The sequence below is a fragment of the Myripristis murdjan genome, chromosome 14, assembly GCF_902150065.1.
Source record: "Myripristis murdjan chromosome 14, fMyrMur1.1, whole genome shotgun sequence".
Classification (NCBI taxonomy): Eukaryota; Metazoa; Chordata; class Actinopteri; order Holocentriformes; family Holocentridae; genus Myripristis; species Myripristis murdjan.
This window is the reverse complement of record NC_043993.1, coordinates 35,693,421-35,718,693: the sequence shown is the minus strand read 5'-3', so window position 1 is coordinate 35,718,693 and position 25,273 is coordinate 35,693,421. Positions and strand designations below refer to the sequence as shown.

Sequence of the window (25,273 nt, the reverse complement as noted above, 5' to 3'; positions counted from 1 at the left end):
AGAAATATATAATATGTATTTTGTAACTTGTCTTTTGTTGATGCTGGAAACTGAGCTGAATGTCACGTTGGACAGCTGCTACTGAAAACTGTTTGGACCGACGTGTCATTTTACAATATTAATATATATTTTTTTTTACAATATTTTACAATATACTATCCACACAACTGTACCATGCACCACATGTCAATATTGTCCTTGTCCTTATATTTTCTTATATTTTATTTTTGTATTTCTTTATATTTTTAGCTGTACATTGTGCTAGAAATTGTTGCCTCAGTTTATATTTTATGTGTGAATTGTATATAGTGTGATTAAATGCTTGTAGCTGTTAATCTTAATAAAACAATACACCTTTAACTATAACTGTGTGTAGGTCTTTGTGTCCTTGTATGTCTTTTATGCTACAAGCTAATATGAAAACTAGATTGAAAAAGCCACAGTGAAGCTCAATCTGATTTTAAATCACTGCCACTTTGGGAAACTCAGAAAAAGTTCCTTTTTTTGCAGCAGCAGCACAGAACCACATGGCTTCACTTTGCCTCTGCTGCTGCTGCTGCTGGGTATCACATCCTCAGCTGAGGACAACATCACATTCGTCAAATTACACTGTGAAACTGTTGTGCTCTGAAAGCTACTCCTATCCCAGGCCAACAGGTGGCGCAATGTAGCATCTGTTACACAGATAGAGAAAAAACACAGGAAGTGCTGCTGTGTGTGGAGCTGGGAGACGTGCATTCTCTTTTCCTCTTCAAAAGAAATCAAAAAGCTCAAGTATTGGCAAATGTTTTTTTATTAATATTTAATTATACTATTCAATACAAAACTGAAACCGTCTTGTGACAGAAAAAATAAAACTACATAGTGCAACCCCAAGCCTGGCCTCATTCAGATGTAGAGATTACTCCGGCAGTCAGCGGCTGTGACAAACTTGCGAAGGACGTCTGCGTTTGGAAGCGGCTCCAGCTGAGAGAAGAGCAAAGAAAGAGATTAAGAAGATGACAGACGCTGCTGATTATGGATTCAAAGGTACACCATGTGTCAGGTGTTTGTTTTTTAATCCAACAACATCACAGGATCTCAAACTTTCAGGAGCTACGAGTGAGATTTCACCGTTAGGTTGAGTAAAAGGGAGCGAGGCAGCGATGACACGCTGGGCTCTGATTGGACGAGCTGAGCTCCTGGTCTGCAGGTGTGTTTGGTTTGTGTCCCAGCCCACGTCTGCGGGGTGGCGCCCCCTATGGACGCCACCGTGACTGTCCTGATAATGAGCTTCAGACAGCAGAGAAACCTGCAGCACTGACCTCAGAGCTGCTCATTTTAGGAGCAACACGCCCCTGGAGCTCAGAGGGACACAAGACACTTTGCTGCTTCCACAAGGGGGCGCTGGAGGGGGGAAATGACACCTGAGCCACCTGGAGACTAGAAAAGACCCCTGAGTGGTGCTGGGCACGGGGGCCAGAGAGGGCCCATGTTTCTCACTCTGTTCTATTGCTCAAATGTTTTTGAAATACAGCGGTCCCTCGTTTATCGCGGGAGTTACGTTCTAAAAATAACCCGCAATAGGCGAAATCCGCAAAGTAGTCAGTTTTATTTTTTTACAATTATTCTAGATGTTTTAAGGCTGTAAAACCCCTCACTACACACTTTATACACTTTTCTCAGACAGGCATTGACATTTTCTCACTTTTCTCTCTTGTTTAGGGTTAGGGTTAATTTGACAAGCTGAACGCATTCTGTACTGTACAGGAGACACGGCACGGAGGAAATTGATTGACAATGGTCTACAGTCCCTTAGCCAATCAGGACGCAGAACACAACGCTCTGTAAAAAAAAAAAAAAAGCATGCAAAATTGCACAAAAAAAAATCCGCGAAACTGTGAGGTCGCGAAAGGTGAACCGCGTTATAGCGAGGGACAACTGTATTCCAGTATTTTCTTTAAATTGCTGATCATTTTGTCCTGGGTGAATGAACCCCGCCTTTTACAAACTCTTGAGCACTTCTGTTCTGTTTCTGCACTCTGGTGGTTTGTTTAAAAAGAGCTCGACATTCAGGTGTGGGATGTGAGCGTCTGCTGCCAAAAACCAAAGGCCACCTGGGCCTGTGCCCCTCTTCTGGACTCTCCTGGTTCATATTACACTGCACATGCATTATTGTTTCCATCCCAACAATCAGACATGTGTGGCGTGTGCACAGAAACAGAAAATATCACCTGTCCAACCGGCCTCCAGGAGGAGCAGGTCATCTGTCTTTAGCATCACTAATTAAACGTCTGGCAGTAAAAACCCTTTTAAAAAAAACGAAGCTCACCTGTATAACTTTGCCAAGTCTGGTCAGCACAGGTTTGTAGGTTTCCATGGTGATGGAGTCGGGGCTGATGACATCACTGTAACACTGGTAGGCGATGGCAGGAATGTGGTGGACCTGGCAGTAGCTGAGCACTGATGTGACAAAAAAATAAAAATTAGGCAAAATTATTTTCCAACAGCCAGAGGACGAGCAAAGCAGCTCAGGTCTGTCAGTCAGGCGTCTCCTGTCGGTCCTGAGAGAAAAATAACTCACAGCTGAATTATCCTGACAGCATCTAATTCTCTGGATGGTAATTATGGTTTTTCCCCTCAGTGATGGTTTGGAGAACAGACTGAATGAAGGTTTATCGCTACATCACAATCCAAACGATAAGGAATCCTCACCTGTTCAGCTTTGGTAAATTAGTCCCATATAGTCCAGTCATTTTATGAAAAAACCTAGGACAAATTGCAAGAGAAGCAAACTCAACTGATTTTGTATCCTCAGTTTGTCCTGAGTGAGGGAAAAAAAGTCCCAAGAAATCACATTGGTGGAAAGTTTTGAAAATCACCTCTATATGACCATATAATACCAAAAAACACTGTTTTTAACACACAGGGGAAAGGGATCAAAATTTTACTGTCAGATATCACTATAAAAATTCACAAGTTGATTACACACACAAAGACAAGAAAAAAAGTCAATTACAAGTTATTTGAATTATTCTGTTTACACATGCATATCACACATTATCTGATTGGATATGCGCTAATAAGGAATATAAGGAATAAATGCCAGAAGAGACATTTAAACAGTGAATTAAAAGGTTACTATATATATAGTAACCTTTTAATTCAAGGTTACTATATATTAACTTTTTAATTCACTGTTTAAATGTCTCTTCTGGCATTTATTCCTTATATCAAATCAGATAATGTGTGATATGCATGCGTAAACAGAATAATTCTAAGAACTTGTAATTAATTTTTTTTCTTGTCTTTGTGTGTGTAATCAACTTGTGAATTTTTATAGTGATATCTGAAAATAAAATTTTGAACCCCATTCCCCTGTGTGTTAAAAACAGTTTTTTGGTATTATATGGTCATATAGAGGTGATTTTCAAAACTTTCCACCAATGGGATTCCTTGGGACTTTTTTCCCTCACTCAGGACAAACTGAGGATACAAAATCAGTTGAGTTTGCTTCTCTTGCAATTTGTCCTAGGTTGACCCCAATTTTGGCCTAAAAATACTGGACTAATAGCTTCAAGCTGAAATCTAGCGATTCTAAAATGTCCATAATTTGTCTTCTCCTCTGGTGGTGACAGGTATTTGACATTAAGTACATACATAAAGAAGCTTACAATGCTTTAATCGGTGTAAATATTGTCGGCGGACATGGACAGCAGCCTACAGCGTGGGTCTCCGTCAGGTCGGCTGAAAACCGACGGTGTCGGGGTTGGTGCTGTGGTTTTGCCCCGACTGCTGCCACAAATTCTGGCACTGAACGCAATAACCTGAATGCCATTTATACAAAATCTTCTAAATTTGCTGTGCACCGTCCTGCTAGAGGAGGAACTGAGAGGATTTTTGTTTAGAAAAATGTGGCAAAATGTAAGAGTGAGGAAGAGAGAGAGTTATTCAAAAGCCTCTATTGTCGTGGCTAAATCAGCTAAATCAGAGTGGTGGTGAGGATGACCTGAACACCGAATTTCCTGCGGGATGAATAAAGTATCTATCTATCTATCTATCTATCTATGAGCAGCCTGGGTGGGTAGCCTTGGTTACCGTCAGCACCAAACTACACTGTGAGATAGCAGGCCTGATCTGAGGAAACACCATGGTAAGATACTGCCATAAGTCACAGAATCGTGATATAATGTTTAACTGGCCCAACATCTGAAAATCAAGAAGCACAATTTCTTTTCTTGGTGTCCGAGGGAAAAAAGAAAAGAAAAAGCAAAAAGGTTTATTATTGCTCGTTATTTCCAAAAATATCCCAGCCACACACCAGCGTGTCTCATAAACAGAATATTTATCATGTATGACTGAGTGTCAATGTTAAACTGATCCCACTCTGAAATATGATAATAGTTTGAGTCCCAGCTGAGAGGGCGCGCTCTACCTGCAGCTGGAAGTCCAGTGACGATGTTGGGCTGCTCCAGGGGGGGGCAGGGGGCCGTCCCGCTGCGGGGGCCCGTCCCGCTGCAGGCCGAGGTCTGCAGCGAGCGCAGGAAGGGCACCGAGCTGCTGCTCACGTAGTCCGGCGACTTGTACTCTGCCACCGGGCTGTCGCACAGCACCGTCACGTTCAGCGCCCTCTGCTGGAGACAGCCAAACACCTGCAGGAGACAGACACACAGAGAGACAGGCTTTATTGTCCTGCAGGTAAATTTGTTTTCACACAAAAAGGCAAAAAGCACCACCAGCTGCTTTTAGTGCAGCAGCACCGGAGAGCAACAGGCACTCAGGCAGAAGTGACCCTTCCAGGCCTCCATCCAGCCTCAGCCAGTCGAGCTGAGACAGACGTTATCTGAGAGAGCCTTTTCTACTGGACCAAAGGCCTGGGCACAGGCACTACAAGAGGTCAAAGGTCATTTCCTTGGCTATTTTTCTGAATAAGCCACAGCTTTGATAACTGTTCTATGACCTATGACCTTTCCTCTAGCACCACCAGAAGGCCAAACCATATTGCATGTTAATATCTGAAACAGTTTTTTTCCAGCTGACATGAAAGTAGAAATCACTCATGAAGGTGATTTATATTTTACAGGCAAATAAAACGCTCACACTGTACTATTTGGCATTTATTATTATTATTATTATTATCATTATTATTATTATCATTATTATTATTTTAAATCTTTACCAAAGCCACAGGATATGTCCACATAAATACCTCAAACATACCCTGACCGTTCCACTGCAAAAGCAAAAAAGTGTTGTGGCATAACACAAATCAAAAGTGTTGAACCACGCGTGTAGAACTAGTTGAAATCGCTCAGCAGGGGGCGCCACCGGTTACAAATATATGCATGTGTGTGGTGCAGATTTGGCCATAAATCAACATCAGTTTGTCCAAACGTCACCAAACCTGCTGGATATTTTTAACGAAGCAGTCGCAGCTTTCTACTTGCAACAGTCTTTGATGGCATGAACGGTGGAATCACAGCTTGTGGATCTTTTTTCTTTTTTCTTCTAACCAACTTCAACTTTTCAGCAAAAAGCCAGTGACATCAACTGATTTTCATTTTTATTGTTTTTTTTTCTTCTTTTTTTTTAATTCAGCCAACCTACCACAGCTAGCAACTTTTTTGTTTGTTTGTTTTTGAGGGAAAAAAGTGTGTCACACTCAGCGTCTGTGACAGCCTCCCCTCTCGTGTGATTACTGCTCAAAAGAAGGAGTTATATTAAACTTACCTTTTCTGTCCACTGGAAAAGCTGGTCCTCTGCAATGTAGCTCGTCATCTGGCATATCAACACCTTCAAAAAGAACGCAGGAACATTTTTATTTTATTTTATTTTGCATAAAAGATATTTGTGTTTCAGACAGAAATCAGGACGGTACAGTCCCAGGAGCGAACCTCACACAGGACTGTCCCGCCAGTGGATCTGACAGCTCGTGATATTTGGCCGTTATAATGGAACTTTTCTATATGATGTCAATTTAAAACATCTCAAACACAATTCAAAAACTTCTTTTCATGCAAAATCAGCAGCAAACTCATTCAAATGAAATAATATTCAAATGAAGCAATACTGAGTCACAACAGTTTGGCAACACCATGCTAATCTGTCACTTCCCTGCAGGGACTGTAATCTGAGGGATCTCACTTAGTGGAGATGGGATTCTTCTGCTGCAGCACCAATTCATGTTTTATTTACATTATGAATCTCGCCAAGTGCAGTTTTAATCTTTTTTTGTCATCATGTGTGCATAAACATTTTGCTCGGGCTGATATTCAGTATCACTGAATACTGCAGGTTTTTTTTTTTTTTTTTTGCAGCCATATGCAGTATTTTCTGCATACTGAGCCCCCATGTGCCCTCGTTGTGGACAGAAACACAGATCAGAGCGTGGAAACCCGAGCCGAGCCTGCTGGGACCCGTCGGGTTGGGCTGCAGCTGAACCAAAATTTAGAAATTCTGTTTGGGTTTGGTCATGTTGGTGTTGTTTTAATGGAAAACGATGGACCTGCTGTCTGTTTCAGCTGCTCAATGTAAGCTGGCGATGGAGGACAAGCACAGTCTGGGGCTCAGCTCGGGTTTGAACACAAAAAAAAAAGAGCGCCTGCCGGGTTTGGGTCGGGCTCAGTTACTGTGCTCCTGTTAGGATTCACAGGGTTAATGTTGATTTTTGTATCTAACTGTTTTGACGTCTATTTGATTAAAAAAGACATAAAAAAAGTTTGAGATGAGCTTCCCATGACGCACAGGGCAACAGTAACAGCATGCACAGGTAATTCTGATTATTAAAGTGACAATTTTGATTAACGTGCAATTCATGCACACAAAACATCGAATTCAGGAGATTTCAGAAAAAAAGATTTTTGAATAAAATGATGACAATTAAAAAATAAAAAATAAATAAAAGTCTGTATATGATTTTTCGGAGCGTTTTGCTCGGCGGGTCACTCACGGAGGGGCTGTCCTTGTTCCTGTAGAAAACACAGCCCGCCTCGGGGCCGGCCTGCCCGCTCGCGGTCTGCGTCATCTCGTTCCAGAACGCCGCGTGTCCCACGGAGTCCCAGTTTGCAGAGTGGAGAACAAACACAGACAAAAACCCTGCAAAGAGGCAACCTGTCAGACTTCATCTGCAACACACACACACACACAACCTCATGCAGCAGCACATGACACTTCTCTATTTTGAAAATGCATGATCTTTGGGAGAGATTTTAATGAACAGATAAAGACTCTGCATGAACAAATGAATGTTGTGTACTAAATACAGGGTGACCCAAAAAAAAAAAAACGGGAATTTTTGAAGTGCGTATTGGCAGACATGAGCAAGTGGCAGCACAATTTTTAAAAAATGAAAATTCCATCATTGTTTCTTAAATGGCATGTTTTCAGGTTTCAATTACTATGAATAAAATATTTTTCTTCCATCACTCTTGGGTTTTATTGGATTGTTAAAAAGTTCCCGTTTTTTTGGGTCACCCTGTATTTGCAGAAAATGATAATATGCTGCAGTAATAGTTAACCACAGCCATGTTCTTCTGCGGACTTCCCACGTTTTCAGCGGTTGAGAGCGACTCACTGGCGGCGTTGCTGCCCACAGCCAGGATCAGGTGTGAGCAGGGAAGCCGAGCGGCTCCGGAGCTCAGCATCTCGCCGACGTCAGCGCTCCACTGCAGACGAACCTCCCTGAGGAGAGCAGACGGGGAACGTTACGCTTGTCCCGACAGAAGAACATCAAACTGTAAATGTGTGTGTGTGCGTCTGCAGCTCCATTATCTCTGCAGCCGTATATTTGATCGACTTCAAACTGGGCCTTTTATCCAAACACACGACAAGCTGCTTTGACTTCACCGAGCCCTAAACACTTTCCTGTGACCTTCTGCACCCAAAACATTTTAACCCTAACAGGCACCGGTTTCATTCAAAAAAGCACAGTGATTAAAGGGATATTAATGATGATATTAATCCCCCCTAGCTCTCAGAACTCACTTACCATCCCCACTCTGTACAGTAAAGTCTTGTTTGATATAATAAGCCACATGTCAGACTCCAAGCCTGCGGTTTCATTTGATTTGATTTGATTTTTATTTTATTTATTTTATTTCAGCTCACAGATACACACAGCAAGCCCCAACACCAACAGCACCAAACCCCTGAGTGACCCTGAGCTCCATGTCTCATTCTGCAGTGTCAGAACAACAAGTGGAAAGGTGTCCTCCAGACAGGTGGGAGGTAAAGTGCCTGTCTCCTTGCAATAAGGATAAACCTGTCTGTCTGTCTCCTGTGTGGAGCAAATAACCTTATGAAAATAACCTTATAATATAACCAACCAGTATAATAACCAAATAACCTTATGAGACAGTTATTGTTACACCCAGCGAGTAAAAAGTCTTTAGCTCTGATTACAGCGTGCGTTCACCGTGGCATCGGTTCAGTAAGCTCATGTAATGTCTCAACATATTATATATATGTATATATATATTTATATATATATATATAAATATATATATATATATATATATATATATATATATATATATATATATATATTTATATATATATATAAATATATATATATATTTATATATATATATAAATATATATATATATTTATATATATATATATATATATATATTTTTTTTTTTTTTTTATGAAGTCAGATTTTTTTTAAAACTTCCTCTGAAGCTGCTGGAGGATTCTTCCTAAAACTGCTAGAAAATATTATACATTAATGTTTCTTGTCTCTTTCACTCACCCACACTGCAGCCTGTGCGTGCACGTGCATGCGTGTGTGTGTGTGTGTGTGTGAGAGAGAGAGAGAGAGAGAGAGAGAGAGAGAGAGAGAGAGAGAGAGAGAGAGAGAGAGAGAGTCAGTGAGGATGAATATGACCCAGCATCCTATGTTTCTAGCTGCACACGCACACACACACGCGCGCGCGCGCGATGTGCTCCGACCTGAAACTGAAAACAGCCCGAAAACAGTGAAAATAAAAGTTTGACGGCAGTAAAATGACAAAGTACAGATTTGACGGAGAGCATGTGAGAGATTAAAGCTGTGACACACACACACACACACACACACACACTGGCCTCACCTGCGCTCCTCCAGCTCGCGGCGGATCTCCTCGTCCTCCTCGGGCTCCTCCAGCTCCTCCTCGTCGTCCTCCTCCACGGCCCGGGAGTAAACAGACACCACTTCCCCGAAGAACGTCGCCATGTTCGCCGCTGTTTGCTCCGGAGTGTCGCTGCGTCATGTGCGTCAGCCCGGCGGACACACACTTCCTGGTCGGTGACGCCCAACAGGACTTCCGCTATGTTCTTTTCAAAGTAAAGCCAATCTTTAATCTTCACTTACCCTGCGTTCCAAATCGCATACTTATACTTTTTACTTTTAGTATGTACTGCAGCTGCCCTTAAAAAGTATGTAGTTTAGTATGTATTGGGACATACTAATTCTTTTTTTCCCTACTAAATAGTATGGTAGTATGGGTATTGGAACGCAGGGTTAGTCTTCCTTCTTGTACAGAAAATAAAAGAGTATTTCCTTTTTGCTGTGTGTGTGCTGTGGACCGCACAGACTCAAACCTAACACACACACACACAAACACTTGTTAAAATCAGGTTCCACCGAGATTTGAACTCGGATCGCTGGATTCAGAGTCCAGAGTGCTAACCATTACACCATGGAACCACACACACACGCTCAAAAACACAGACACACACACAGAAACACACACACGCACACACTGCTCTGTCTACTGAAACATCACAACAAAATCAAAAGTCTATATCATCATTTCAAATTAAGTTTATTTATTCAGCACACTTTAAAAACCCTATATATATATATATATATATATATATATATATATATATATATATATATATATATATATATATATATATATATGCATATGTGTGTGTGTGTGTGTGTGTGTGTGTGTGTGTGTGTCGTCTTCACTGTGACGGTCTCACCAAGCCCATTAGTGTATTTTCCTCTGTGATGCTCTAAACACCAGATTCCACATTTTGGTGAGGCACATCGCTTCCCCTTCCTGAGACTGGAACCCAGATCAGCACACTCTGTTGGATTTCCCAGGATGCACCAGTTCAGTGCAGTAAACACTGCCTGTGGCCTGTGGCCTGTAAACCTGCTGCTCCTGTCTGAACAGGCCCAGCTTCTCTGGTTCACTGCTTTCAAACCTCTGAGCCTGGAAAGTTGTCCAGGGGGAAAAGTGTCCATTGTGTTCAACTGAGTATGTTTCAAATCCTAGACAGCTCAATGCCTGAGATTAGACACGGTGCCTGAGAACTGTAAACTCTGAAAATTGTGGATTTAGAGGTCATTCAGGTCAGTCTGTGTGTTGTTGGTGAGGTAAACTGGGATGAAGCTCAGTGTTCTTTCATGATCTTTTTTTTTTTTTAACTTTTGCACTTTGCAGAGAAAAAAGGTGAACGCGTCTTCCTGGCTTGTTCTCGTTTCAAATTCTGTTGCAGTAACCAAAAGCTGCCACGAGGTGTCAGGCTCTGTCCGTTCTGCAGGGTGACGCTGTGAAATGTCACTTAAAAAATTCATATGAAAACTTTTTTTATACTTGAAATAAAAAGGCAATATACATATAATACACACACACACACACACACCTCACAGAGACCAGAGGGAAACTCTCCTCCCGTTTTGCAAGACATCATCCTAACAAATTTTACCAATCAAGTTGATTCAAAACAAACTGCTGACTTTTCTATATTCACTCCCATCATTTCCTGCTCGTCAACTGGAAGTGAGAACTTTGTTGATTTCAATTCTGGCTGTACTCACTGATCTATAACAGCTGCAGGCTCATATCTGTTCATCATGTTGGACTGCAGTGTGTTCTTTTTTTTTCTTAATTCTGAGTGAACGTTTGAGACAGAGAAGGAAAACAATTCTGCTTTTTTAAAATTACATAAAATATTTACGTCAAGTGTAAAGTTTACAAATACAGATTTAAAAAAAAAAAAAAGTCTTTATACTGTGATCCTTTTTTATTTTTTGTCACACTTGGATGATTTAAAAGTCAAAGAGATTTTTCCAAATCTGTGATCACAATTTTCTTTGTGTGTGTGTGTGTGTGTGTGTGTGTGTGTGTTCATATTTTAGCCTCATATCCCTTGTCTCTCTCACACACACACACACACACACACACACACACACACACACACACACACACACACACACCTCAGTGCAGGACTTTGATATCTTTGGTCTTTCCATCAGCAGCCTTTCCAACATTGAAAAATGGGTAGAGTTTCTCAGTGAAAGTGTCTCTGTGAGTGTAGATGAGAGTTTTGTCCTCAGAGTTGTAGAAGGAAACCTTCCCCCTGTCAAAGTCCAGCTGGACTCTGATCCTCTGGAGGCTCTTCTTCACTGTGACGGTCTGACCAAGCCCATTAATGTATTTTCCATCGCCGTGCCAGAGACACCAGATTCCATATTTTGGTGAGACAAATCGCTTCCCCTTCCTGTCCACTGACTCTTTAGCCAAACCCACAGACCAGCCTGGATGGTCTCCCACCTCCACCTTCCAGCTGTGTGTCCCTGAGCTGAAGCCCTCAGAGCCCAGGACAGTGGGATAGTTAGTGTTTCTCTCTGGGTTGTCAGGGAGTTTCTGCACTGTGTCTCCACGTCTCACACTGGTCAGGTCATCAGACAGAGAGAGCCAGGGACTCGCATTGTTTGGGTCCAGGATGACGGGACTGAACTTGACCTTGTCCTTCATCTTCTCCCAGACTCTGAAGGACAGGTTGCCCAGGTGTTTGGCCACATCTATCAGCGCTCCTGAGACCAGTTGTGGATCCGGCTGGGAGCACTGGGCTCTGGCGCTGCTCTGACTGCTTTTAGCGCTGCTGAGGAACGGCACATTGTGTTTCTGCAGGTCTTTTTCAACAGCACAGATGCTGTCTGACAGAGAGGAGATCTTCTCCTCAATCATCTTCATCTCTCTGGTGACAGTCTTCCTCCTCTGCTCCTCTTCCTCCCTCAGAGCTGCCAGTCTGGCCTCCTCTTCCTCTTTCAGGAACTGGTGCAGCTTGTTGAACTCTGCTCTGATCTGCCTCTCTGTGGCCACCAGCTGCTTCTTGCTGTGTTCAACCACGTCTTTGTATGTTTTCTCAGCATCTTCATACTTTTTCTTCTTGTCCTGTAGAGACTTCAAGTCAGATTTCAGCTGCTCCTTCAGCTCACTGACTGCTTCTTCTACAGGAACCACCTTGTGACCGTGGTGCTGAAGTAACTCACAGGTGGGACACACAAATTTCTGCCTCTTCTTACAGAACCATTTTGGCTCTTCGTCATGTTCACTACACACCACCTCCACTTCCTCCTCTCCTTTTTCTCTCTCAGATGATGCAGCTTTCTGACTCCCAGCAAAGGAGTCAGCCAGTTCCTTCAGAGCAAAGTTCACATTTATATTTTCCTTTGAAGATTTTCTTTTACAAATGGGACAGTTTTTGTTTTTGGTTTGTTCCCAGAATTGTTTCAGGCAGCTGGAACAGAAGCTGTGGTGGCAGCCCAGAGACACAGGATCTCTGAAAGTCTCTGCACACACATGGCAGTTCAAGTAACTTTCAAAAAGAGCAGTTTTCTCAGCCATTTGCTTTGGTATCCAAATGATCTTTCAGTAACAAGACTCACCAAATCACCTCCACTGCAACTTTCTGAATATAATCCTCCAAAAGAGTTTTTCAGTAAAGATTTCACACCCTGTAATGGCGTCTCCGCTCTGTCCAACAACATCAAAATCTACTTTCAATTTCACTCACCTCTGTCATTCCTGGTAGGAAAATGTTGCATTTAATTTTTTTACCAGAAGATGGTGCTGTTTCTTTTTCTTTTTTTTTTTTTAAATTCATATTTTTATTCAGGAATTTGCAGTACAAAAACATTTTACATTTCGGTTCCTTCTTGTGTTCCAAGTTTCAATGTCCTTTTATCAATGTCCTTATTCCATAGCCGAACCCGCACATACAATGTTAAACAACCTCTTTTTCCCCTCCTTTTCTTACTTTTTTTCTTCAAACTCACAATTCTAACCTAACAGAGATAAAGATAAAAATAAAACGCACCAAACAAAAACCATAACAAAATTACAGCAGCATTCCAAAAGGAAAAAAAACAGCTGTGCCCTAATCATTCAACTCTTCTGATCCGTTTATTTTTCAGATCAAATATGGTTTCATTGGGTTCACATACTCGAACCACTTTTCCCAATATTTGCCAGATTTGTCTTTCTGTAACCTCCGAGAGAATGTCAACCTCTCCATCACCAAAATTTCATATATTATTTCCATCCATTCATCAACTGTTGGTCTCTCTAGTGTCAGCCATTTTCTTGTGATACTTTTCTTACTAGCCACCATCATTATTTTGAATAAATACTTATCTTAATGTTCCTCAAATTTCCAATTAATTTACCTAGGTATAATGTCTCAAATGTGAGTGGTAATTGTGCATGTAAAATCTCCTCCATACATTTATGAACCTCACCCCAGAAAGAGGAGATGATAGGACACCCCCAAAATATATTGTGACGGCTGCCTGCCTGTAGGGCCTGCCTTGTTTCCCCTTGTGTTGTCTTGTTCGTCTCTTCTTGCAGGTAATCAGGTGGGCGGGGATTGCATCATAGGTGATCGGGAGCACCTGGCCAGTCTCCCTTACAACCCCATAAAAGCCGCAGTCTTAAACCATTCCCTCTCCCTCCTCTCCTGCTGACCAGACCGTCCTGCCTGGGTCCTGGGTTCTTTTTGTTTGGTTTGGCTACGGCCTTTTGTTTTGCGTTTACATACATACACACCCACACACATACACACACATGCATTCATCCGCAGACACACTGATCTTCCTACTTTACACACCTCATTTTATTATGTTTATCCTTAGTTGTATATTTTGTAAATAAATTATTCGTTTGAATATTATAGTTCCGCGACTCTCCTCTTGTTTGTCATGATCTATGAGCCGGATCGTGACAAAATGGGGGCTCGTCCAATGCGAACCGTGCATGTAAGTTTGTGAATACCCGCCCCCAGTAACTTCATGAAGACTAGGGGTGAGTAAGTGTAGTCAGGTTGGGTTAGGCAGGTAAGTTAGAGGGGATTTTGTTTTCGGTCTGTGGGCTAGTTGGCCTTAGTGTTCATCTGTTGTCACTGACTTTGTTCTGGTTCAGGAGTAGTGTGTGACTTATGCCATGGCAGAGGTAGCTGATTTTGTGAAGGCTCCGTCGGAGGAGTTATTGGCGAAATGTACAAAAGATCAGCTGTTAAACATAGCGGATCATTACGAGATAGTTGTCTCTGATAAACGGTTAAAGGACACGATAAAAAATGTTTTGAAAGCAAATTTGACTGATACTGGTGTGTTGAAAGCTGGTGTTGAGCAGACTGCCTGTGCGAGTGATGAGACTGGTACAGCTGCAGTGGTTTCATCCGCAAATGTCAATCTAACATTTGAGCAGCAAAAGGAATTGCTGATGTTACAGCTCAAGCATGATGAGATGATTAAGAAAGCTGAAATTGATAAGCAGTTGTTGATTGAAAAATTGCGGTTGCAGACAGAGCAGGAAAAGCTCAAGCTGCAACAATATCGTCTAGATCTGGTAAGAAGCGGGCGGCTGGGCACAGACAGCTCGGCTGTGCTGGAAAGCTCTTCTTGTTCGCCTGAGCAAGGGGATAGGTTTGATGTGTTGGGCAATTTACGTTTACTGCCAAAATTTAATGAGCGAGATCCTGAAACTTTTTTCTGTCTGTTTGAGCGTGTGGCTGAGGCAAGAGAGTGGCCTGAGTCTGCGCGCACGCTGATGTTACAATGTGCGTTAACTGGCAGAGCGCAAGAGGCCTATTCAGCACTGTCATTTAATGATAGTCAAGACTATGAGGTCGTGAAATCAGCTGTTTTGAAAGCATATGAGCTTATCCCTGAGGCATACCGACTGCGTTTTCGTACGTGGCGGAAAGCAGAGAAGCAGACACATTTAGAGTTTGCTCGAGATTTGACTTCTCATTTTACGTGCTGGTGTACATCATTGAATGTTAACAACTTTCATGACTTGTGTGACTTGATAGTATTAGAACAGTTTAAAAATACTGTGCCAGAGAGGATTGCTACACATATTGCTGAACAAAAGGTAAAAACTGCCATGGAAGTGGCTGCTCTGGCAGATGATTATGTTTTGACGCACAGGCGTTTTGGAGACGCGCGCTCGAAACGCTTTCACTGAGACTGTGTGTGACAACATGTACCCTGCACCTCAAGTGAAATCTGAGGGAAAATATGGCATGAGAAGTGCAGATAAAGTTTGCAATTATTGCCACAAAAAGGGTCATTGGAAAGTTGACTGTTACGCATTAAAAGTTAAGGCTAAACAGCTGGCTGCGCAGGCTAAAGGCGCTTGTTTAGCGGTATCAGTGCCGAGCGTGGCTGTGGTTGGTCCTACTGAGGATGTTGTGCCTGATGTGCTTGAACCTTTCTTACCTTTTGTGTCTGACGGCTTTGTGCCTTTTGTCGGAAGTGATGAAAAGGTGCCAGTGAAAATTCTCCGGGACACGGCTGCTTTTGACTCCTTCATCCATGCTTCTGTGTTGCCTTTTTCAGAGCAGAGTAACACGGGGTCCTCTATTCCTGTCTTGGGTGTGGGGATGAAAGTCTTGCAGGTTCCACTCCATAATGTCATGTTGTATTCTGATATTGTTCAGGGTCCGGTGGCTGTGGGTGTGCGTCCCGCATTGCCGATTGGTGGCATTACATTCATCCTGGGAAATGGCGCAGCTGGGGGCCGAGTTTGGGCTGATGGTCCGCCACCACCTCCAGTTGTCTCCTCTGTTCCGCTTGTCAGAAAACAGCCAGATGAAGTTGCACTGACTTTTCCTGAGGTTTTCACTGCTTGTGCGGTAACCCGTGCTATGGCGCATGATGGTGGTCGCCTTACTTCTGACAATTTTAAAATGGACCAGTGTTTATTTTCGCTGTCTGATTTGCCCTTTTCAGTTACACGTGAGGAACTGGTTGCGGAACAGCATGCTGATCCCTCGCTGTCAAATTTGTTTGCACACGTTCTTCCGGTGGCCGAGATGAAAAACAGCTCTCGAGGTTACCTTATACAGGACAAGGTGCTTGTGCGAAAGTGGGTTCCGCATGGTGACAGTTTTGTGAGTGACCCAGTTTTCCAAGTTGTGGTGCCAGTTAAGTTCAGGGAGTCGGTGCTGAAGTTGGCCCATGACAGTGCGGGTCACTGGGGGGTCCGGAAAACATACGACCGGGTCCTGCGGCATTTCTTTTGGCCACGGTTAAAGAGAGATGTTGCTTCATACGTAAAAACTTGTCATACCTGTCAGCTCACAGGAAAGCCTAATCAGAGCATAAAGCCTGCTGAATTGTTCCCCATTCCAGCTGTTGGTCACCCTTTTGAGCATCTTATTGTAGACTGTGTGGGCCCGTTGCCTCCATCTAAGTCCGGTGCCGTCTATCTGTTGACAGTGATGTGCCAAGCCACGCGGTATCCTGCTGCCTACCTGTTACGCACAATAACGACGAGATCTGTTGTGCGTGCACTCAGTCAGTTCATTTCGATTTTTGGGATTCCAAAAGTCATCCAGACTGACCAGGGGGCCAATTTTACCTCTCACATGTTTGCCCAGGTATTAAAACAGTTGCATGTGAAGCACAACAAAGCATCTGCATATCACGCGCAGAGCCAGGGCGCTTTGGAAAGGTTCCACCAGACGTTAAAGTCCCTGTTGCGTGCTTACTGCACTGAGATGCAGAGAGACTGGGAGGAGGGCTTACCCTGGTTGTTACTGGCTGCTAGGCAGGTTACGCAGGAGAGTACCGGCTTCAGTCCAAATGACCTGGTGTTTGGCCACACTGTGTGCAGCCCGTTGACTTTGTTGCGTGATCAGTGGCAGGAAAATGAGGTTCCTAAAAATCTGATCGACTACCTCAATGGCTTTCGGTACAGGCTGTATGCAGCTGGTGAGTTGGCAAGGCAGAAATTATCATCTTCGCAGGAAAAGATGAAGAGTGTTTTTGACCGGCATGCTGAGCGCAGAGTGTTTTGTGTGGGAGATCGGGTGCTAGCCCTGTTGCCCATCATTACTTCGCCCTTCCAGGCTAAATTTGCTGGTCCATATGAGGTGTTAAAAAAGGTGTCTGAGTTAAACTACATCATTGGCACTCCTGAGCGCAGGAGGAAAACTCAGTTATGTCATGTGAACCTGTTGAAGCCTTATTATGGCCGTGATGTCTCTGAACAATGTGATGCTCAGTCTCTTTCAGGTGGGGTGAGTCCAGTTTGCTCTGCGGGTCGTGTGTCAGCTGTCCATGCCCCTCAGTTTGTGGCAGCTGAGGTGGAGGATGGGTTGCCATGTTTAGATCCTAGTGTGTTGCAGGGGCGCTTGAAAAACTCCGAGTCCTTGCGCAATTTGAAGGCTTTGTTCCCTCACTTGTCTGAGTCTGAACAGTCAGAGTTGTCCGAGCTGATCAGTACTTATTCCTGTTTATTCGGCGACACGCCAACTCAGACCCATTTAATGGAACATGATATTGATGTCGGTGATGCTCAGCCAGTTAGACAGCGGTTTTATCGCGTTAACCCTGAAAAACGCAAATACCTTGATGCTGAAATACAGTACATGTTAGATCATGGTATTGCTGAGCCTTCCTCGTCCAGTTGGGCCTCTCCGTGCCTTTTGGTCCCAAAATCTGACATGACACCCCGATTTTGTACTGATTTTCGCAAGGTGAATGCTGTCACTAAGCCTGACTCGTTTCCCCTTCACCGGATGGAGGACTGTGTCGATCAGGTGGGCCATGCCAAGTATGTAAGTAAGTTTGACCTACTAAAGGGTTACTGGCAGGTCCCTCTATCTAAACGTGCCCAAGAGATCGCATCATTTATAACACCTAACGGTTTGTTCTCCTATAACGTAATGCCTTTTGGGTTGCGGAACGCCCCAGCAACGTTTCAAAGACTGATGACAACTGTCTTGCAAAATTTGGATGGGTGCACTGTTTATTTGGATGATGTGGTTGTATTCTCTGACACTTGGTCTGAACATCTTGAACGCATCCGATCACTGTTTGGTCGCTTGGCGGAGGCGCGTCTCACCATCAACCTTGCGAAGTGTGAGTTCGCTAGGGCGACAGTGACATACCTAGGTCGGGTGGTGGGGCAGGGTACGGTGCGTCCTGTTGAAGAGAAAGTCCGGGCGGTTGCACGTTTTCCTGTGCCAACCACTAAAGAAGAGAGAGAAAAGAGCTGATGCGGTTCCTCGGGTTAGTGGGATATTACCGGAGTTTCTGCAGAAATTTTTCCGAGGTTGTGGCGCCTCTTACAGATTTGCTGCGGGCAAAAGTTATTTTTGATTGGTCTCCTGTATGTCAAAGAGCTTTTGAAAGAGTGAAAATGATGCTGTGTGATGCTCCTGTTCTGTCTGCTCCTCGATTTGACCGCTCTTTTTCACTGCAGGTGGATGCCAGTCACGTGGGAGCTGGAGCTGTTCTCCTGCAAAATGATGATTTTGGGGTTGACAAACCTGTGAGCTTCTTTAAGAAGTTCAACCCTTATCAACTCAGTTATTCAACCATTGAAAAAGAAGCTTTAGCCTTAGTGTGGGCTTTGAAACATTTTGATGTGTATGTGGGTTCTGGTGTTGTGCCTGTGGTGGTTTACACCGACAACAATCCTTTGACGTTCTTGAATTCTCTGCAGTGTCCCAACCAGAGACTGATCCGCTGGTCCTTACTGTTACAGTCATATTGGCTTGACATACGGCACATCAAGGGCACTGATAACGTAGTGGCCGATGCGCTGTCGCGTGCCCCTTACCAGTGATATTTTGGGAGTTATGTTTTCTGATCCATGTTCTTTCCTCTTAATTTGCTTCCTTGGTACCAGGTTGCTGAGGGGAGGGCGTGGTGAGGAGTAGCCTGTCTTGAGGTGAACAAAGCATTAAATCATTTTGGTAAGAGTGTGCCATGTGATATCACTGAAGTGTAACTAGGACCTTTAACATGGTTAAGATGTCACAGATTATGTTTGATAAGTAAGTATATTTAAAAAAAAAAAAAAAATCATTAATATATTATAGTTTTGAATGTTAGCATTTTGTGACCTGGGGTGGACCCCGTTCTTATGGAGGGGGGTGTGACGGCCGCCTGCCTGTAGGGCCTGCCTTGTTTCCCCTTGTGTTGTCTTGTTCGTCTCTTCTTGCAGGTAATCAGGTGGGCGGGGATTGCATCATATGTGATCGGGAGCACCTGGCCAGTCTCCCTTACAACCCCATAAAAGCCGCAGTCTTAAACCATTCCCTCTCCCTCCTCTCCTGCTGACCAGACCGTCCTGCCTGGGTCCTGGGTTCTTTTTGTTTGGTTTGGCTACGGCCTTTTGTTTTGCGTTTACATACATACACACCCACACACATACACACACATGCATTCATCCGCAGACACACTGATCTTCCTACTTTACACACCTCATTTTATTATGTTTATCCTTAGTTGTATATTTTGTAAATAAATTATTCGTTTGAATATTATAGTTCCGCGACTCTCCTCTTGTTTGTCATGATCTATGAGCCGGATCGTGACAATATGATGCTGATTTGCTATTGTCTCCAACAACCCATCCCTACCATGAGATGTTTTTTCTGGGCTGGAGAGATGAAAAACCTTGTTAAGTTTTTCCAACCAAACTCTCTCCAAACTGAGGAACATGTAGTTCCCCATTGCTGTTTGTACATTCCCTTCCACTCCTCCTCTGACATAACATCTCTCTTTAATATATAATGTGTTGTGTTCTTTTAATTCCTGTAAACCAATATATAGTCTGGAAATAATCTTGTAGCCTGGATCTGAATTCTATGCATTGATAAACACTTTCAATACCCCAGGTTTGATCCTATCTACATTGTCCTTTGTAATGATTTGTTCAATTTGATGGCGCACTTGTAAGTATCTATGAAGATCTTGATTGATTAAACCATGTTTGTCCTTCATCTCTTGAAAACTCTTTATCACCCTTGTGTTGATGAATGTACAGTAGGCTGTTAGTCCCCCCTTGTTCCAGACCCTAAATCTTCTATCCATCGTATTTGGGGCCAAATCCGTATCAAACGTGCACCTTCTTAACACTTTTCCAATTTCTTTCAGTTCATTTGATTTAATTTACCGGTAATTACCTCGGGCCATATTTTTAAAGCCAACTGTATCCACTGGTCTTCCGTTTCCATCAGATGCTTAGTCAATCCCCTTTCCCCCACGATAGCCTGTATAGGCACCTTCACTGCCATATCTCTCTCCATCTCTTTCCATCTAGCGTTATATGATGGGTTACATAAGCAGACCTGTGGCCTAATTTGTGTTGCTTTATAATAGTCCTTTAAATTTGGTAGAGCCAATCCTCCCTTTTCCTTAGTTAACTGCAAAGTCTTATACATAGTTCTAGGTTTTTTCCCCTGCCAAATATATCTTGATATAAATTTGTCCCACTATGCAAAATGTTGATCTATTATTGTTACTGGTAGGGTCTGGAACAAGTATAGCAGCCTCGGCAATACATTCATCTTTACTGATTCAACTTGTGAACCCATACTCAGAAAGGGCAGAAGGTTCCATCTCTCCAAGTCTCCGTATTTTTAGAATCAGCGGGTCGTAATTAAAAGCTGATAATCTATTTAAATCCCTAGGCAGGATAACTCCCAAATATTATATTGTCTCAATGTCTGAGTTAATGCAATATTTCTTCTTAAATGACCTATCTCGGACATAGTTAAAGATAAGGGTCTAGGTTTTATGGATGTTTATTTTATATCCTGAAAATTTGCCATATTCCTCTAAAGTATTCATCAACACTGGAATGGTATGAGTTGGTCGGCTTACATACATCAACACATCGTCAGCAAATAACGCTATCTTTTGTACTCCTCCAGCCATGTCTATTCCCTTTATATTTCCCTCTTCTGTCTAATCCATTGACTCAGTGGCTCTATAAAAATTGCAAAAAGAAGGGGACTCACACTACAACCCTGTCTGCAACCCCGTTGCACCACAAAGGGACGCGAGAGTCCTCCATTTATTTTGATTCTCGCTGTTGGTTCATCGTACAAAGTTTGTTTTGTTTTAATGAGGGTCTCATGGAAGCCAAATCTCTGCATTACCTTATATAAGAATGTCCAACGGACCACATCAAATGCTTTTTCGGCATCCAACGCCAGTAGCACCGCTTCTATTTTTTTTATTTACTATGTGACTCATAACCTGCGAGGACCTCCTGATATTGTCTTGCATTTGCCTCTGCTTGATGAACCCTGTCTGGTCCACATTAATTGTTTCCGGGAGGACTTCCTCTATTCTTCTGGCCAATATAGGAGTAAACAATTTATAATCATGGTTTACAGTTTTTCCCAATTGCTAAAACACATTTCTTGAAACCTCCACCCATTTTCTCAAAACCTTAAACACAAATCCAAAACCTCAAACTACATTCACAAAACCCCAGACTTTTCCATCCAAATCAAACTATCACCTCAAAACCAGTTCTCCTGTGTTCAAAACCAAACACTGTGTTCAGGTCATAAACACAGCAGGTAAAAATAAAGTCACCACAGAGCATTCGTCAGACACTACATCAAATAATTTAGGACACAGCATCCAGGGCATGTAGTTAGCAGAAAATGTTTATTGTAAATGCATTTAGCAAAATAATATTGTAGTCAAAGCAATATCAAGACTACATTCAGCACTTTCACAACAAAAACTAAAACTAAATGAAAAGCACATCACTGCACAATCAAAGTCACTGAGATTCATTCTCCAACATCATGTCTTTGTTGGGGGTCCGGCCAGAGGACTTCATCCATGTCACAGGCAATATTTACTCAAACTGGGTTGGACTCTTTGTCCTGCTTCCCTCATTGTCATCCCATGAACAAGGACATGGTGAACAATAGTTGCCCAAATTTCATCAGTGATGATAGTTCCTGGTCTTTCTTGGCCTCTTTATCTTGCCCAACTGGTCTGATCACATCATTAGAAACGTGTGTGTTCAGTTTTGAGTTGTTGTGTGTAAAAGGTCACGGCTGTGTTGGAGTTGTGTTCACATTTAGCTGTCAGTGTGTACAGTTTTGCAACACGAGTGTATGCCAGTGTGAAATGTGTTTAGTGAATGAGAATGTGTTTAAGGTTTAGCAGAAACCTTATGAGGTTGAGGATGAGTTTTGCAAATTGTGTCCAAGTACCTGAACAGCGTTTAAGGTTTGGCCCAAAGAGTGTTTGATCGGAAAAATGAGTTTAGGCCACTGAGAATTTGGTTCAGAGAATGGACTTTAGTGTTTTAGCAACTGAGAAAAACTTTAAACCCTGAAAATTGTGGATTTAGTGGTCATTCAGGTCAGTCTGTGTGTTGTTGGTGAGGTAAACTGGGATGAAGCTCTGTGTTCTCTCATAATCTTTTTTTTTTTTTTTTTAAGTTTTGCACTTTGCAGAGAAAAAAGGTGAACGCGTCTTCCTGGTTTGTTCTTGTTTCAAATTCTGTTGCAGTAACCAAAAGATGCCACTAGGTGTCAGGCTCTGTCCGTTCTGCAGGGTGATGCTGTGAAATGTCACTTTAAAAATTAATATTAAAACTTTTTTTTATACTTGAAATAAAAAGGCAATATACATACAATACAAGGAGAACATTTAATGAAAACTGACAAATTTATGACAAATTAACCATTTATCTCGATCATTGAACCTCATTGAGTCTGATTATTGAAACTGAATCAAAAGAGAATGATTTAAAATATAAAATCAATATGCATCAAAACATTGACCAGGATACTGCGACATTGCATTTTCAAATATTTTTTCTAACATCACAAAAAATGAAAATCACATTTATAGAACAAAATAAATCCCCCTGAATAAAATGGGTTTGTTTGTTTGTTTGTTTGTTTGTTTATGTCCACAATATTATGTCCATAATTATTTAGATGATCACTTGTGCAAAAACAAGATCTCTGCAAAAAAAAATTGTGTTCCTTGCTGTCATGAATCTCTCTCATGATGAAAATATATCAACTGATTAATTTATGCACACACACACACACACACACACACACACACACACTCACACACACACAGACCAGAGGGAGACCCTCCTCCAGTTTTGCTAGATATCATCCTAACATTTTTTTTTTTTTTTTACATTTTACATGTTTTTCCTCTGTTTCATGTTCAGTGTCATTATTACAGCATGCAGGTACCGTTTATACAAACGTTATAAAAAGACTGTTGCTCTTTTGATTTATTTTTAACAAAAATGTTTTTGAATTACATGAAATATTTACATCAAGTTTAAAGTTTAAAAACACAGATTTTTTTTTTTAAACGTCTTCATACTGTGATCCTTTTTTTTTTGTTTTTTTGTCACACTTGGATGATTTAAAAGTCAGAGAGATTTTTCCAAATCTGTGATCACAATATTCTTTGTGTGTGTGTGTGTGTGTGTGTGTGTGTGTGTGTGTGTGTGTGTGTGTGTTCATATTTTAGCCTCATATCCCTTTTCTCTCTCACACACACACACACACACACACACACACCTCAGTGCAGGACTTTGATATCTTTGGTCTGTGCATCAGCAGCGTCTCCAACAGAGAATAATGGGTAGAGTTTCTCAGTGAAAGTGTCTCTGTAAGTGAAGATGGGAGTTTTGTCCTCAGAGTTGTAGAAGGAAACCTTCCCCCTGTCAAAGTCCAGCTGGACTCTGATCCTCTGGAGGCTCTTCTTCACTGTGACGGTCTGACCAAGCACATTAGTGTATTTTCCATCGCCGTGCCAGAGACACCAGATTCCATGTTTTGGTGAGGCAGTTAACTTCCCCTTCCTGTCCACTGACTCTTTAGCCAAACCCACAGTCCAGCCTGGATGGTCTCCCACCTCCACCTCCCAGCTGTGTTTCCCTGAGCTGAAGCCCTCAGAGCCCAGGACAGTGGGATGGTAAGTGTTTCTCTCTGGGTTGTCAGGGAGTTTCTGCACTGTGTCTCCACGTCGCACACTGGTCAGGTCATCAGACAGAGAGAGCCAGGGACTCGCAGTGTTTGGGTCCAGGATGACGGGACTGAACTTGACCTTGTCCTTCATCTTCTCCCAGACTCTGAAGGACAGGTTGCCCAGGTGTTTGGCCACATCTATCAGCGCTCCTGAGACCAGTTGTGGATCCGGCTGGGAGCACTGGGCTCTGGCGCTGCTCTGACTGCTTTTAGCGCTGCTGAGGAACGGCACATTGGCTTTCTGCAGGTCTTTTTCCACAGCACAGATGCTGTCTGACAGAGAGGAGATCTTCTCCTCAATCATCTTCATCTCTCTGGTGACAGTCTTCCTCCTCTGCTCCTCTTCCTCCCTCAGAGCTGCCAGTCTGGCCTCCTCTTCCTCTTTCAGGAACTGGTGCAGCTTGTTGAACTCTGCTCTGATCTGCCTCTCTGTGGCCACCAGCTGCTTTTTGCTGTGTTCAACCACGTCTTTGTATGTTTTCTCAGCATCTTTATAATTTTTCTTCTTGTCCCGTAGAGACTTCAAGTCACATTTCAGCTGCTTCTTCAGCTCACTGACTGCTTCTTCTACAGGAACCACCTTGTGACCGTGGTGGTGAGGAAACTCACAGACAGCACACACAGCTCTCTGTTCGTTCTTACAGAACCATTTAGGTTCTTCTTTATGTTCTCTACACACCACCTCCACTTCCTCCTCTTCTTTTTCTGTCTCAGATGATGCAGCTTTCTGTCTCCCAGCAAAGGAGTCAGCCAGTTCCTTCAGAGCAAAGTTGACCTGTATATTTTCCTTTGAAGCTTTTCTTTTACAAATGGGACAGTTTTTGTTTTTGGTTTGTTCCCAGAATTGTTTCAGGCAGCTGGAACAGAAGCTGTGGTGGCAGCCCAGAGACACAGGATCTCTGAAAGTCTCTGCACACACATGGCAGTTCAAGTAACTTTCAAGAAGAGCAGTTTTCTCAGCCATTTGCTTTGGTATCCAAATTATCTTTCAACAGCAAGACTCACCAAATCACCTCCACTCCAACTTTCTGAATATAATCTCCCAAAAGAGTTTTTCAGTAAAGATTTCACACCCTGTAATGGCGTCTCCGCTCTGTTCAACAACATCAAAATCTACTTTCAATGTCACTCACCTCTGTCACAGGTTAATCATTTGTGGTAGGAAAATGTTGCATTTAATTTTTTTTTTACCAGAAGATGGAGCTGTTTCTTTTCTTTCTTTTTTTAATTCATATT

General features: G+C 42.6%; 3 protein-coding genes and 1 non-coding gene across 4 annotated transcripts; all 4 read right to left on the bottom strand.

Moving 5' to 3' along the window:
* Window positions 1-775: 775 nt before the first annotated feature.
* On the bottom strand, window positions 776-9,272 carry psmg1 (proteasome (prosome, macropain) assembly chaperone 1). The gene is made up of 7 exons (XM_030068009.1): window positions 9,070-9,272; window positions 7,553-7,659; window positions 6,929-7,074; window positions 5,710-5,772; window positions 4,415-4,631; window positions 2,312-2,442; window positions 776-966 (listed from the first exon to the last, which is right to left on the bottom strand). The coding sequence occupies exons 1-7, from the start codon at window positions 9,189-9,191 to the stop codon at window positions 889-891; spliced, it is 864 nt and encodes a 287-aa protein (XP_029923869.1). The 5' UTR covers window positions 9,192-9,272; the 3' UTR covers window positions 776-888.
* Window positions 9,273-9,593: 321 nt separating this feature from the next.
* Window positions 9,594-9,665, bottom strand: trnaq-cug (transfer RNA glutamine (anticodon CUG)). The gene has a single exon. It is a non-coding gene; the product is annotated as a tRNA-Gln (tRNA).
* Window positions 9,666-11,160: 1,495 nt separating this feature from the next.
* On the bottom strand, window positions 11,161-12,732 carry LOC115371503 (nuclear factor 7, brain-like). Its single transcript, XM_030068918.1, has one exon. It carries the CDS (start codon window positions 12,604-12,606, stop codon window positions 11,194-11,196), a length of 1,413 nt encoding a protein of 470 aa, XP_029924778.1. The 5' UTR covers window positions 12,607-12,732; the 3' UTR covers window positions 11,161-11,193.
* Window positions 11,164-25,061, bottom strand: LOC115371504 (zinc-binding protein A33-like). The gene is made up of 2 exons (XM_030068919.1): window positions 23,562-25,061; window positions 11,164-11,192 (listed from the first exon to the last, which is right to left on the bottom strand). The coding sequence occupies exon 1, from the start codon at window positions 24,999-25,001 to the stop codon at window positions 23,589-23,591; it is 1,413 nt and encodes a 470-aa protein (XP_029924779.1). The 5' UTR covers window positions 25,002-25,061; the 3' UTR covers window positions 11,164-11,192; window positions 23,562-23,588.
* Window positions 25,062-25,273: the final 212 nt, after the last annotated feature.

Excerpts from the sequence above, each read along its gene's own strand:
- psmg1 (XM_030068009.1), bottom strand. The coding sequence starts at position 9,191 with ATGGCGACGTTCTTCGGGGAAGTGGTGTCTGTTTACTCCCGGGCCGTG. Across the intron at positions 7,075-7,552 it reads TGTGGGCAGCAACGCCGCCA|GGTTTTTGTCTGTGTTTGTT; the intron begins GTGAGTCGCTCT and ends GCCTCTTTGCAG. Across the intron at positions 5,773-6,928 it reads GGAACAAGGACAGCCCCTCC|GTGTTGATATGCCAGATGAC; the intron begins GTGAGTGACCCG and ends TTCTTTTTGAAG.
- LOC115371503 (XM_030068918.1), bottom strand. The coding sequence starts at position 12,606 with ATGGCTGAGAAAACTGCTCTTTTTGAAAGTTACTTGAACTGCCATGTG.
- LOC115371504 (XM_030068919.1), bottom strand. The coding sequence starts at position 25,001 with ATGGCTGAGAAAACTGCTCTTCTTGAAAGTTACTTGAACTGCCATGTG.